This window comes from Bactrocera neohumeralis, unplaced genomic scaffold (assembly GCF_024586455.1).
Source record: "Bactrocera neohumeralis isolate Rockhampton unplaced genomic scaffold, APGP_CSIRO_Bneo_wtdbg2-racon-allhic-juicebox.fasta_v2 cluster09, whole genome shotgun sequence".
Classification (NCBI taxonomy): domain Eukaryota; kingdom Metazoa; phylum Arthropoda; class Insecta; order Diptera; family Tephritidae; genus Bactrocera; species Bactrocera neohumeralis.
In genome coordinates, this window is record NW_026089622.1 from 25985395 (window position 1) to 26000036 (window position 14642).

Below are 14642 nucleotides of genomic sequence, written 5' to 3' on the forward strand. Positions count from 1 at the left end.
GCGTCAACAGTGGTATTTTCAAATTGCTATAAAGTTAAGATAGCCTTGGGATGTAGTGCAGGTCGCCTCCACGCTGGTGCATCCTGGGTAACGCCAAATGGCCTGCGGCCTTCACGGCCTTACAACTCCCTAGACGACCTTAGGCATCGAACTGGTTTTAGAATAGGAAACTTATCTGGATCTGTTAGAACCCTGGGCTGGTGGTGGCGGCATTCTGGCACCTGAGTATGATAGGGTGACACCTAGTCAGAAATGGCTGTCGGGCTAATGTCGAAACTGCCTCCGTCCCGTTAAAACCCTGGCAGGCCTCGGAGTACGTTCCCCCCCCGTCGTCGTTAAGTTGGCGTGGTAGGTGTAAGTTGAGAGGACTCCTTCTTTACGCTGGTCGGCTCTGAACGTATTGCCTCATAAGGGCGTACGTCAACCCTCGCCTTGGCCTCATCACTGAGATAACCTTGGGACCATAAAAGGCGACTACCTTTCCGGGGGACGGATAGCGGCTCTGAGTGGGGACCCTTATTGCATGGACACTTCATTAAACACGGACGAGAAGGTGACGAAGGGAGGTGATGGGGCGTCGAAATCGACACCCAGATCTGTCCCAGGCGGGGCTGCTGCTCCCGGGGCGACGAAATCGTCGCCAGGCAGCAATAGAACTAAGACCCTGGTAGGAGTCTCCGCATCAAGCGGCAGGATGGGGAAGCCGGCAAAAAAGGTAGTGAAGGGTGGAGCCTTCATACGCGGCGGAGTCGCCAGCACTAGTAGAGGAACTTCTGCTAGAATCATGAAGGGCTCCACAGGGGGCATTAGCAAGGGGGCTTTAGCTAGGAAGCTGAAGTCGGACCGTCGATTAGCGGCGAAGATAGTGGAACGCTACGGTGGTGAGCATGCTGGTCAGGTATCTGAGCAGCATGCTAACACGCTTGAGTGGGCCAAGAAGGTGCTTAGAGAGAGCGAGACCGACGAGTCACGACTCGAAGTAAAGAGGCAGGGACCAGCGGTTAAGCGACAAAGGTCGCACGAGGGAGAAACCTCCCTCGGCAAAAAACCGAGAACGGGCGCGGCGCCAACTTTCAGCGAGATTGCTAAAGGTGCTGGTGCAAGGGTATTGGGCGTGCTTGATCGCAGCAGGGAGGACGGGGCTATCTCCCATGAGGAGTGGAAGAGAGTAACGGCGGCTATCTCTTCGGTCTTCCTCAAGGTGGTCAAGGAAAACCCGGGGCCACCTCCAAAATGTGTCAGTGCCGGTTGGCACCATGGGCTGCACAAGCTTACTGGGTGTGCCGATGAAAGATCGGCCATCTTATATAAGAAGGCGGTGTCTCTGGTGGGGGAGGTTTGGAAGGGGGCCAGACTGGAGGCCGTGGACAAAGAGGATCTTCCCCTTCGCCCTAGGGCTCGCGTCTGGCTGCCAGCTGAACCATCCACTGCGAAAGAGATCGAGGAAATCCTCAGATACTGCAACCCCTCACTCCCCGCGCATGACTGGAGGGTCATAAGGCTGGAGAGAACCGATAAACCATATCGGCAGGCGCTGATAATGCTTAACGCGGAGTCTATCGGTCCTCTCAGCAAAACCAAGGGAGCCATCAGCTATGGGTTCGAAATGGTGGTACTTAAGGTACTCCCAACGGATGCCAGGGCTGATGGCACTCAAGCTGCAGGTGCGGGGGAGAAGGAGGAAGGCGTTAGCGATGGTCAAATGACCTTGGAAAACGACCCAAACCTCTCGGACGTGGCGAGCTCTGGAGGCGGATCGTCGATGGGCGACTCCGTTTTCAGCCTCGAACAATTGTTCGAGGAGGTGAGGGTCGATCAGGACTTTAGCGCTGAACTAGCGCTACTAGAGGAGAGTCTGAAGGATGAAATTCCTCCAGATTAACCTCCATCACGCAAAGGCGGCCTCCGCCAATCTACTGCTTCGTCTGGAGCAAGACGAAGCCGATGTGGTCCTGATCCAGGAACCGTGGCTAACTAGCAACGGTATATCTGGACTGAGGACGAAGAACCATAAGCTGCTGGTGGCCAAGGATGCAGGTAGAAACAGAGCCTGTATGCTGGTCAGAAATGAACTAACGGTATTTATTTTACCTAATTTCAGCAACGCTGACGTAGTTACAGCAAAGCTAGAGTGCGGCACCGGAAATATCTGGCTAGTCTCGGCGTACATGCCTCACGACGATGAGGTAGAGCCGCCTCCCGCATTACTGAGGAGGACCTTGACTGAAGCGTCCCGGAATGGTGCCGGTGTTATCATCGGTTCGGACGCCAACTCGCGGCATTCAATCTGGGGGAGCTCGGATACCAACACTAGAGGTGAGTCGCTTTTTAACTTTATTGTTAGCGAAAATCTTCGCATATGTAACAGGGGAAATTCTCCTACCTTCGTGACCGCGGGTAGGGAGGAGGTCCTCGACCTCACCCTTGCCTCACACGGGATTGCTCCGCTGATCTCGAACTGGAGGGTTCTCGATGACCACTCCTTTTCTGATCATAGGTATATCGGGTTTAGTCTTGACGGAGAGGGTCCGCCTAGAAAATCTTTCAGAAATCCCAGAAACACGGACTGGGAAGGTTACCGCAGAAGGCTTCGGCAAACTCTTCCACGCGCACCGGGGGTGGGCGCGCTGGCCACCGCCGATGTGGTGGATGGGTGGGTCGAAGCTTTCAGCTCGGCGTGCAACACTGCATTGGAGAGCTCCTGTCCATTAAAAACACCGAAGGGCAGAGGGAAACCTCAATGGTGGACTGTGGAGCTCTCGGAAATTAGGGCGTCCTGTAGGCGCTTATTTAACAAGGCCCGTAGGAGCGGGCTACCTGATGATTGGGTCCTGTATAAAACAGGACTTTCAATATATAAGTCCGAGCTTAGAAGGGCTAAAAGGATCTCGTGGAAGAGCTTCTGCGAAAAAGTGGAAGGCTGTCACGAGTCCTCTAGATTCAGGCGAATCCTCGCGAAAAATCCTGTGTCCCTGGGGTATCTTAGGGATGCAAATGGGAAGTGGGCGCCGAGCAGTGAAGAAACTCTACAGATGCTCCTTGATGCTCACTTCCCTACTAACACGTCCTCTATGGAGGTATCTCTCGGAACGTTGCATGCTGACTACACAGCCTTTGTCGGCCTTCTGGATGAGCGTCACTTGACTTGGGCGATAAATTCGTTCAAACCGTTCAAGTCCCCGGGACCGGACGGCATCATACCAGCGCAGCTGCAGCAGGCTGTTAAGGTATCTTGCGGCTGGTTGGCACCGATCTATGCGAACTGCATCAGATTAGGTTACATTCCGGGGACCCTGAGACGAGTCAGAGTGACGTTCATCCCGAAGGCGGGCAGGGGCTCGCACGTCACGGCCAAGGATTTCAGGCCCATCAGTCTCTCCTCTTTTTTATTAAAAACTTTGGAGAGACTGCTGGACTGGTATTTGAGAAGGCGCATTCCGAGGGACTATCTATCAGGAGCGCAACATGCGTATCGTAAAGGAAGGTCGGTGGACACTGCCTTGCACACTATCGTGTCGTGGCTTGAGGAAGCAATTGAGGCTAAGGACTTCGCAGTTGGGACCTTCCTTGATATTGAGGGAGCTTTCAACAATGTCCTGCCAGAGGCAGTCGTAACTGCTCTAGACGGTCTTGGGGTTGAATCGAACCTCAAGCACCTCATTTTCAGTCTTCTGTGCGACAGAGTGGTTGAAACAGAATGGGGCAGCGCGAGCGCGCGGCGGAGGGTAAGCAGGGGAACCCCTCAAGGAGGGGTTCTTTCCCCTCTTCTATGGATTCTAGTCGTTAACGACCTTCTCAAAAGGCTGGAGGATCTTGGCTGCAAGGTTATTGCCTATGCAGACGATGTAGCACTTATGGTGAAAGGAAAGTTTCTAAGCACCGTGTATGAGTTGACGCAGGGATATCTCGGCGTGGTAACAAAATGGGCGGTCGAAAGTGGACTCGCCATAAATCCAAATAAAACAGAAATGGTTTTATTTAGTAGAAGATACAAGATCCCTGAGGCGCCGTTGCCGCTATTGGGAGGTATTCGCTTGCAACCGGCGGATACTGTGAAGTATTTAGGGCTCATCCTGGATAGAAAGCTTTCATGGAAGCCGAATATCGAGGAGAGAGCCAAAAAGGCATCGATTGCCCTTTACTGCTGTAGAGGAGCTATTGGCAAGAGATGGGGCCTCTCACCGAAGGTGGTACTCTGGCTCTATGACACCATAGTCAAGCCCATAATGTTCTATGGAGTCTTCATGTGGTGGAGGGCTTTACAGAAGATCACACTTGCAAAGAAACTTGAGAGCGTTCAACGAGCTGCGCTCATCAGCATATGTGGTGCATTAAAGTCCACCCCAACCATTGCACTTAATGCAATTCTGAACATAACGCCGGTGGATATTGCCGGAAGGTGTATGGCCGCAAAGGTGGCCATTAGGCTCAGGGAGTATGGATTCCTAAAGGAGCGGGTATCTGAACACTCGGATATCCTCACAAGCTTCGACTGCATACCGGATCACCTGGATCATGGAGTCGCCATATCGAACTCCGGTGGCTCCTTCTCTGCACATATACCGACGAGGGAGGCTTGGCAGGGAAGAAGCCGTTGGAGGAGAGGGGCAGCAAGCTTCTTTACGGATGGGTCGAAGCTTGGGGGGAAGGTTGGTGGAGGAGTGTACTGTCGGGAGCTCTCCATAAAATCCAGCTTCAGACTTCCCGACTATTGCAGTGTTTTCCAGGCTGAGGTTGCAGCCATCAAGGTAGCAGCAGATATGCTGCTCAGTAGAGCGTCTAACTTCAGGGAGGTGACCATTCACTCGGATAGCAGAGCGGCGATTCTAGCCTTGAACTCATTCACAGTGCGTTCAGGGCTGGTCGAAGAGTGTCTGGCGTCACTGTCTCTGGCGGCGAGAGCTTTCATTATAAGACTTGTATGGGTGCCGGGCCACAGCGGAATCGCGGGTAACTGCAAAGCTGATGAGCTAGCAAGGAAAGGCACCCTAGAATCACTATCGGTAGAATGGGAACGGGTAGGTGCTCCGGCATCCTTTTGTGTTCTACTACTAGATAGCTGGGCCTCGCGGCTGCTCGGTCAGCGATGGGCCAGCATTAGTACCTGCGCGGTCGCAAAAGCCTTTTGGCCAAAGATAGATCGAAGGAGATCTAGGGATCTCTTTGCCCTCAACAAGGCTAGCCTCTCATTAATGATGGGGCTCTTGACGGGCCACTGTCCCATTGGCATACACGCTGTAAGACTGAGAATTTTACCGGACGCCGCATGCAGAAGCTGCTTGGAAGAAGATGCAGTGGAAACTAGCCAGCACTTCCTTCTTGACTGCCCTGCTTTTGGGAGATCAAGACTGAGGCACTTGGGGGCACATACTTTCAGATATCCCACCGATCTGGCGGGCATTGAAATTAAGCGCCTCTGTAAATTTTTATTGGGTACTAAACGGTTTGCCGATCTCTAAGTTCGAACACGGGAGTTCGAGTTTCAACGGCTTCACAAAGGACTACTTCTAGTCCATGTGCGATCTCCGATCAGCCGTCTTACCTAACCTAACCTAACCTAAGATAGCCTTTTTGTATGTTCTTGTTAGTTTGTACCTCTTCCAATTCTCAAAAATGTTCCAGATTATTTATGGCTGTTGACACTTTTTCATAAAGTTTTTTGTTTTTCATTCCAGATAATTTCCACTCACTTTTCAGCGCCGAATATTTTTGTCGAATTCCGTTTTCGATTATATTGCTAAATAACATATCCGCCAATCCCGGTGTCATTTCCATCTAATATTTTAAAGTTGGTTAGATTTTTCTCTGGTCAGAATTGGTAGAACTCGTTATTCACCTTGTTTGTTCATTGACTTTGTATTTCGATTAATGAAGTGAATCATATAACTTTTACTAGGGTAATTGCTTCAAAAGTGGCCTCAAATTTCTCATCTGTTATGATTGGCCTTGAACTTTAGCTGCTTATGACTTTTCGAATTTTGTAAACATATTTTCGGTCACTGCTTCCAATATCATCGTTGTTACATAACGATTTACGAATTATGCCACACTGAGCACCCCTGTCAATAAATGCCATAAGAGAATGGATTTCGATTTACACTTTGAATCATCGATCGCATGTACTTTGTTACATCTTTGCTTACGTTAAAGTTTTTGGTAATGTATGTATGTATATGTGTCCAAATTTTTTTTGTAATATTAGTTAACCTTTTTTTTATTAGAATTTCGTATTGCAGTGGGCTGTTACAAGAAGATAAAGCGTGCCACCCGAGTACGAGCGACACGGACCCTTCATCTTTCCTGTGTGTTAAACAGCACTCATGATTACGCAGTCCTTCCCTCGCATATATTGCTGTTTCACTTAATTTATTACGTCGCTTAACCCATTTACAACCAAGGAGTCAAAAAATAAGTTTATTTAAAATTTTCAGTTTTTATTGATTTATACCATCGCAGAGATGAACAAAAAATTTTATTTTTTCTTACATAAACGAAAATTTTTTCTGTACCCACACGAGTACAATGGTCAAAAGTGTATAAAATATTTATGAGTGGGCTATTCTAAAACAGTCGCGTTCCACGCACAAAGCAGTACCACATAGCTCGCAAATCCACCTGATTCGTTTATGGCAGACAATATTTTATTATTGTGGTCGTATTTGATCTTGAAATATCCTCTTGCTTGTTTTTGGAAATATTTTTTTGGATTCAAAGGACATTTTTTAGTTCTATTTTCTCTCGTTGCTCCTACGGCTTTATCAAACAGTGTCTCAAATACCTCAACGGGACTTCTACCATCCAAATCCATTTTCATTTTCATCTTATTTTCTAAATATGTATACAGTGCACTTTATTGTGCCGATATTATACGACACCGGATATTATATATCCCAGTGTCGTATTTTGGGCGATGAGTTGGCCCATTGACGCTGGTTGTAACCCTGGCAATATGAGCCGGGAGTACACGTCCGCTCCCAAGATTACTTCTACTGGCGCTGCTCTGTGGAACTCATTATCTGCCAGTCTTAAGTTGCGAAATTGTTGAAATAAATTCTCTTCCAGAGACCTTACTGGCGTTGGTGGTAACGGACGACGTTGTATTTGGGCACTCACGGAGACTTCTGTTTCTCCACCCTGGTTGTCCCGAAACATGAGTTCGCACACTCGGCTGTCTCCTCGTGCATGCGTATGCAGTCGCAATCGTGCAATTGTGGAGGCGAGGATAACCGTGGCTGGACTAACTGGGCTAATCATGGCCCGCACTGTTACGAACCTCGTTGCAGTTCGAACGCTTATTAAGGCGGTTAGTGATAGCGCAAGTCTTTGCTGCCAAGGTTGTGTTGCATGCCTGTTCTTTATGATACGGCGTGCATCGGCTTGACGACGAACGTCTCGTCCACGCCTTCGCTTCGGATGGTCAAAAGTGTATAAAATATTTATGAGTGGGCTATTTTAAAACAGTCGCGTTCCACGCACAAAGCAGTACCACATAGCTCGCAAATCCACCTGATTCGTTTATGGCAGACAATATTTTATTATTGTGGTCGTATTTGATCTTGAAATATCCTCTTGCTTGTTTTTGGAAATATTTTTTTTGGATTCAAAGGACATTTTTTAGTTCTATTTTCTCTCGTTGCTCCTACGGCTTTATCAAACAGTGTCTCAAATACCTCAACGGGACTTCTACCATCCAAATCCATTTTCATTTTCATCTTATTTTCTATATATATAGTAGTCGCATCCATTGTCAAGTTGCATGCTTCGTTGTTCCAAATAGGGCTTACAGAACGTATTTCAGCACCCATTCTTTGTAGCTGGGCAATCGGTATTTCATCTTCGCTGTCAAAGTTTATGCTGTTATTGAATACTTCAACGCATCCAGCAACGTCGCCAGGCAAGTTTATTTCATTTATGTTATCTTCATCACCTTCCTCTTCGTCAGTATTGACATCGACATCAGGAGGAATCATAACGATATCGACGTCATCTGCCTCATCATCATCCGCAATGTCAGCTAAAGCCTGTGAAAGTTGTTTATATCTCTTTCCATAAAAACACGAAGTGGAAATAGCCATCCTAACCTAAAGATACAATTTTTTATTTCAACTACACATTTTGCCATTGTACCTAAGCGGGTACACAACTTTTAAAAGGCACATACCTCAAATAAGAATAGGTTTTTCAAATGGGTTTTTTGTAAAATTTATCTCTTTGGTCTTATCTCACACAACACACAATTTTAAAACTAACAATTCACAGATAATAGCTCATCAACAGCAAAATAATGACTAAAGACACAAAATCACACAATATGAAAAAACCGCACAGAAGTTGACGCCACAAAAAGTGCCGTTATGAATTCGCGTGAAGCGAATGTATTTTTTTTGTTGTTTGTAGGACAAAACTACGCATATGATCAAAAATTTGTGTGCAAATACTTAGCATTGAGTTACGCCACATGCCTAAACTTGACTGATTTTCTGTACACAAGCGAGTACAATGGTTGTAAATGGGTTAAGCGCACAAACATGACATACCTACTTTTTCGTTTTGTCTACGCATAGCACCAGACGTTTCAAAATGCATGTATTTCTACTTCATAAAGTGAATTACTGAACTTGTGTTTCAAGTATTTTGCGAACATATCCCATTTGGAAGGTAGCCTTTCTTACGCATCGAACAGTGGGCATTTCTCATCGCATTCATACGCACTCATAACACTTCTTTCTTCAAAGAATTGTTCTCCTGACATTGAACCATCATTTGCCAAATTAGATTTTGGTTTTCGTTAATTTGAGTTACTGCTGCATTTGTACTAGCATAAGGGGAAATGATATTACACGATTGCACATATGTATATCTGTACATGTGCTGACATTATCTGCAAAATAAATAGCGACAGCGGTCCTCATACGGAAAAAGAGACCTGCATACTTCTTGAACTAAAAAATCAGAGAACACAAGAATCGTTCAAAATAGTCTTAGAGGAAGAGGTGGGTGAAAAACCTCATAACGTTACAATATTGCGTAAGGATCTAGACGAAACTACAACACTTGAATAAATCTCCGAGGCACTACTAAAAGATTTGAGTAAACAAGCGTCAAAAGTATGAGAAAACCCCGCAGACTTGTACAAATAGCTTTTGTATGCCAGTATACTACCGATTCCAAGGCTTCACTCAACTTGGACAAAGTTAAGATAGTGTAGTCTATCTGTCGCCTCCGGGAACACTTCATTGTTTTAGGTATTTCAACCTGTGACATATGGAACTGAAACTGGAACACAAGTTGCAAATATATGCACAAACGCTACAAGATGCATGCTCTGGAAATGTGATTATTCGGCCTTGAGTACGACTTGTCACAAGTATCTGAAGACGATGACATCAGTAAATAATTAAAAATTTTGCAGTTAAATCTTAATCACTCTGTTGAACATATGTAGGATGTGCTTGAATAAACGATTTCAGAAAAAATAGCTGCGAGCAATACTGGCGGCTGCAAAGGCACTAAGCGAAGATGCAGCTCCAACGCAACTATGCTATTATAATGATATATTTTTAACCCTGGTCGAGACCAACGACCCCTATGTGTTTACGTACATTTGTATGGAAATACGTGTTGTATTTACGCTCATATATGTACAATATAGATACATTTTTGAAATTTCTTACTTCTCGATTTGATTTGGGCATACTCTGAACTACCTGAAAAAGAAAAATGAAACTCGTATGCGGCTTTTAAAATGAAATAGAACGCATTCCTTTTAGCTCATTTTTTGATTTATTTAGGAGCATATGAATCATTTTGGAGCGATTTTTCAATTGATTTTATGATGATGGGTCCTGAGGAATACAAAAAAAATATATGTAATCAATTTTCGAATGCTGTTGACAAACTGGATTTGAACATTTAGAACAGAATCGAGTTTTACGACGCAATTTATCGCTTTCTTGCAAACAAAGTCTGCAATCTCTCCTTCCTTTGAGTGTGTCAGCACTTTTTGATGTTGAAGCTACTAATTGTGATGGGATGTTGAGTGAACGACCGAAAAAGGATTCAAAAGCCAAACGACAAGATAGATGTTTGATGACATTGGGATTGTTCATACGATTTTCGATATTGGGCGTTGCCAATGTTCTCGATAAATTGTAAAGAAAAGTGCGTCGTGCATCCTTTTTATCTAGATGGTCGATTTCTTTGCAAACTACGAAAGCAGCCAATCCCGTCAAATCCAACAAGTTGCAAAAAAGGCAAATGACCATCGTTTCGTTGGCCGTTTTGTAGTGTAATGGGTAACCATCTGATCCATGCACTCAACGCCGACCTTTGTTGAATTATAATATAACCAAAGGACCAGACGGATTTTTTTTCAATTCTTCGGGTAAACACTTCTTATTGGCGCGAATAGTACCGACGAAAGCAAGTCCAATGGTAGCCAATTGTTTGGCTCCTGTCAGTGTTGTGAAAAAGTTGTCAGCTACTATTGTTCTGCCGGTGTTTTGGTATCGTTTCACAAGTTTGAGCAATACGTTTTCTACTTGGTTCACTTTACGCTCTCCGCCATCCTTTTTCCCCGTGTACAATATACCTTGCAATGGGTATTTTGTTTGTGAGTCACATGCCCACCAGATTTTCACACCGTATTTGGCTGGTTTTGATGGTATGAATTGCGTAAACTTTGTCTTGCCACGATACGGAAACAATTGCTCATCAATCGTTACATTTTCATGCGGCTCATAGTTTCTGGCGAGGTTTTCATTTAAAAAATTCCATATATCGCGAATTGCGGCAGCCTTATCAGATTGTAGTCGGAATGAACGTGTGCGGCCATCATCGAAACGGATATATCGCGTCAATAACTTGAATCGTTTGAGTGGCATCGCCGCTCGAAAGATGGGAAGAGAATCTGTTTGCCACAAAAGTGGTGTAAACTGCATATTATTGTGCGTTACACCAGAAGCAACAAGAATGCCAATAAATGCATCAAGTTCGGTGCTAGTGAAATCCACCCAAACTTTAGGTTTTGAGGTTAGATTTTCTGCATTACATTTTGCAAATTGGTCTCTTCCACAACGATTTGTTTGACTGATGATAATGAATGAAATGTTGGTAATAAAAAACTGTTTGAATACCTCGATGGGAACAGAGTTTTGTTGCTTCGGTCCAGGCCGAAAGCACATAATATTGTGTGCACGAGTACGAATTGCTTCATTAGACTCTTTTTTCCATTCTGTCCCATCTTTACCGTAGTAAGAAATTTCAGTAGCAGCTGGAGTTTCACGCTCTTCTTCTTCCACACCATCGATTACTTCCTCTTCGTCGCTATCTAATATTTCATTCGGCTCGATTTCGATTTCATTTTCAATATCCGATGCATCTTCAAATGGCACATAATCGACATCTGTATCATCGTCATCGCTTTCGTATGGATCCACTTCTTCACGCACAACATCATTATTTTCATTTTGAATGTCATTTACCAATGCTGATGTTAAGCGATCATAAAAATCTGCACTGATGTTTCTAGAACGTAATCGTGTATTATACACATAAGTATTCCACTTCATCACTCATTATTATAACCAAAGCGAACAGAATAATAAAAAACAAGATGAGAACTGGCGCGAAATATGCGTATTTTCACAGTAATATCGGGTGATTTTTTAAGAGCTTGATAACTTTTTAAAAAAAAAAAACGCATAAAATTTGCAAAATCTCATCGGTTCTTTATTTGAAACGTTAGATTGGTTCATGACATTTACTTTTTGAAGATAATTTCATTTAAATGTTGACCGCGGCTGCGTCTTAGGTGGTCCATTCGGAAAGTCCAATTTTGGGCAACTTTTTCGAGCATTTCGGCCGGAATAGCCCGAATTTCTTCGGAAATGTTGTCTTCCAAAGCTGGAATAGTTGCTGGCTTATTTCTGTAGACTTTAGACTTGACGTAGCCCCACAAAAAATAGTCTAAAGGCGTTAAATCGCATGATCTTGGTGGCCAACTTACGGGTCCATTTCTTGAGATGTATTGTTCTCCGAAGTTTTCCCTCAAAATGGCCATAGAATCGCGAGCTGTGTGGCATGTAGCGCCATCTTGTTGAAACCACATGAGTCAACATTTAAATGAAATTATCTTCAAAAAGTAAATGTCATGAACCAATCTAACGTTTCAAATAAAGAACCGATGAGATTTTGCAAATTTTATGCGTTTTTTTTTAAAAAAAGTTATCAAGCTCTTAAAAAATCACCCGATACTATCGGCAGAGAGCACTCAGTGCTACACCACAAACTGCCTGAGCAGAAGTATCAGAAGTAATATCAGATTTCAAATTAAAATTTAAGAAACAATTGCCGTATACTTCTGGTAAAGCAAACAAAATCTGTAATCCTCTATCGAGAGTGATGGTCAAAATACATAGAGTACATTCAGCCATTCATTTGTAGATCGACAGACGAGATGGGAACTTGAATTTCCACCTAACCCAAATACGAAGTGAGCATGGTTGCTTTCGAAGGTATCTGTTCCAAATTAATCATGACGTTGGTTCCTACTGTCCGACGTGTACAGAGTGCATAGAAAACTCTGAACACGTATTTTCTCAGTGCCCCGTTTCTTAAGCCTAAAGGAAAAGTTAAAATTTCTAATATGCGTGAACACTTCACTTCTGAAATGAAAGGATCCGAGTCAATTTAAAACTTTACATATCGTTATTGAAATTAACTATTAAAGTTCAATTATTAAAAACATCAAAATAAGTAAACATAGGAAATGAATTCACGGACGCCTTAAAAAAGATACAATAAATCAACATTGTAAATATTGTTGAAGCAATGTCTTTAGCACCTATCTGTAAAAAATGGTCAAAACAAGTACATAATTTTTCACAGCCCATTGTTACTTGTTATTTGCATAACTAATATACATATGTAAGTATTACAAAGCTTCGGGTGGGCTTTATCATTTATAGCCATATTTTTTATAAATAATGTGTAAATCGAAAAAAATTGTTATTTTACTAACCGCCATAAGGTTTAATGTTGAATGTGCACGTTTCTTTCAAATACCTAATATAATAAATTTAATTTTAGGTTAAAAGTAATAGAGAAACTCAGATTGACACTATGCCACTTGGTTGTAGAAATAATAATCATTGATATTAACCTTCCCACATCACTAATATGATGAATATAGTAATTTGTATAAGTTAAGTTTATCTATACGTTATAGTGTATTATCTATTTACAATAATTCAAAACAGCGCCATTGATAACTTGTTCGGACAACTAATTATGTATATGGTATTATTTTTGTAATATTCAACGGTTTTAAAACTTCCCGTTACTTTTGTACCTTATTATTTTACATATCGGTAAATATATAAGATATCTTAGATAAATTAAGCAAGGATGCATAGGGAGACCCAAAACTAACTCCAATTTAATTATTGACGAAGTTCAAGCACAAATCCGACCATAATTTGTATGAAATTTTCGAACTACAACCACTAAGCTCTTATAATTTTTGAAATTTTGTTTTATAACGAAGACAGGTTCTTCCATCGTATAATAATTTTTACTACGTCATACTTAATGATGGCAAGATTAAACGAATAATTAATTTTAGCTAATTATTTTCTCTTACCTACCGGTTTAATTGTATCCTAAATGATCGTTCGTTAATTGGAAATTTAACCGATTATTTCAAAATAATCGTAAGTGCGTCACCACCAAAATTTATGCTTTTGCATATATGTATAATATTTTTAAGCATCTAAAATTAATGAAGTAAAGCGAAAATGCTTCCAATAGTTATGCTTTTGCATATATAAAATTATTAAGCATCTAAAATTAATGAAGTAAAGCGAAAATGCTTCGAACACTTAGTGCAGTATGGAAATAATTTTCCAAAGAAAATTCATTCAATATACGATGGAAATTGTGCTGTAAAATATTAAAATGCTTGAATAATACATCAAATATGAACTGCAACGAGTAATAAATTTTTGTCCATAATCGGGTATTGATACTCTGTCCGATTCTGTCACTTCGATTCATGTACACGAATCGAACCGTTTCTCTTCAGATCAGCGATAGCGAAAAACTTTGAATCACTAGCGATCAGCTTATACATGCATTAGCAGAAAATACCCGAAATGATGCATACTTACATTTGACAGATGTCGCTTGCAGTCTGTCGCACTCTACATGTTCAGAGCGTGAGTATGCATCATTCCGGGTATTTTAAGCTAATGCGAACGTTCATGAACAAATCATGTATAGCTGATCGCTAGTGATTCAAAGTTCTCTATCGCTGATGACATACAAACCGAACGTTGTCGACCATTTCAATCAAAGAAACATGGCGCTCTGAACACATAGACCACGACGGACTGCAAGCGATATCTGTCAAATATTAAAATACACACGTTCTTATGGGCACAGTTATTGAGACAGCTGCACAACTATATATTCGATCGGTTGGAAATCGTTTCGCCAAACACGACATACATAAGTGCCACAAGCAAAATTCTTCGTGGTGATCTTTCCTACTCGGCGACACGAGAAAAATACATTTTCTCGAACATGGATTGGTATGCGCACAAGCCCATACACGAGTAAATTGCAATCACATGTGAGTCGTG

General features: G+C 42.8%; 2 protein-coding genes across 2 annotated transcripts; one reads left to right on the plus strand and one right to left on the minus strand.

Moving 5' to 3' along the window:
- The first annotated feature begins 694 nt into the window (after positions 1-694).
- Positions 695-1898, plus strand: LOC126764685 (uncharacterized). Its single transcript, XM_050482336.1, has one exon. It carries the CDS (start codon positions 695-697, stop codon positions 1880-1882), a length of 1188 nt encoding a protein of 395 aa, XP_050338293.1. The 3' UTR covers positions 1883-1898.
- An 8439-nt stretch (positions 1899-10337) lies between these two features.
- Positions 10338-11570, minus strand: LOC126764686 (piggyBac transposable element-derived protein 4-like). The gene has a single exon (XM_050482337.1). The coding sequence runs from the start codon at positions 11568-11570 to the stop codon at positions 10338-10340; it is 1233 nt and encodes a 410-aa protein (XP_050338294.1).
- Between the last annotated feature and the right edge of the window lie 3072 nt (positions 11571-14642).

Bases quoted from the DNA above. Each gene is read 5' to 3' on its own strand.
- LOC126764686 (XM_050482337.1), bottom strand. From the start codon at position 11,570: ATGAAGTGGAATACTTATGTGTATAATACACGATTACGTTCTAGAAAC.
- LOC126764685 (XM_050482336.1), top strand. From the start codon at position 695: ATGGGGAAGCCGGCAAAAAAGGTAGTGAAGGGTGGAGCCTTCATACGC.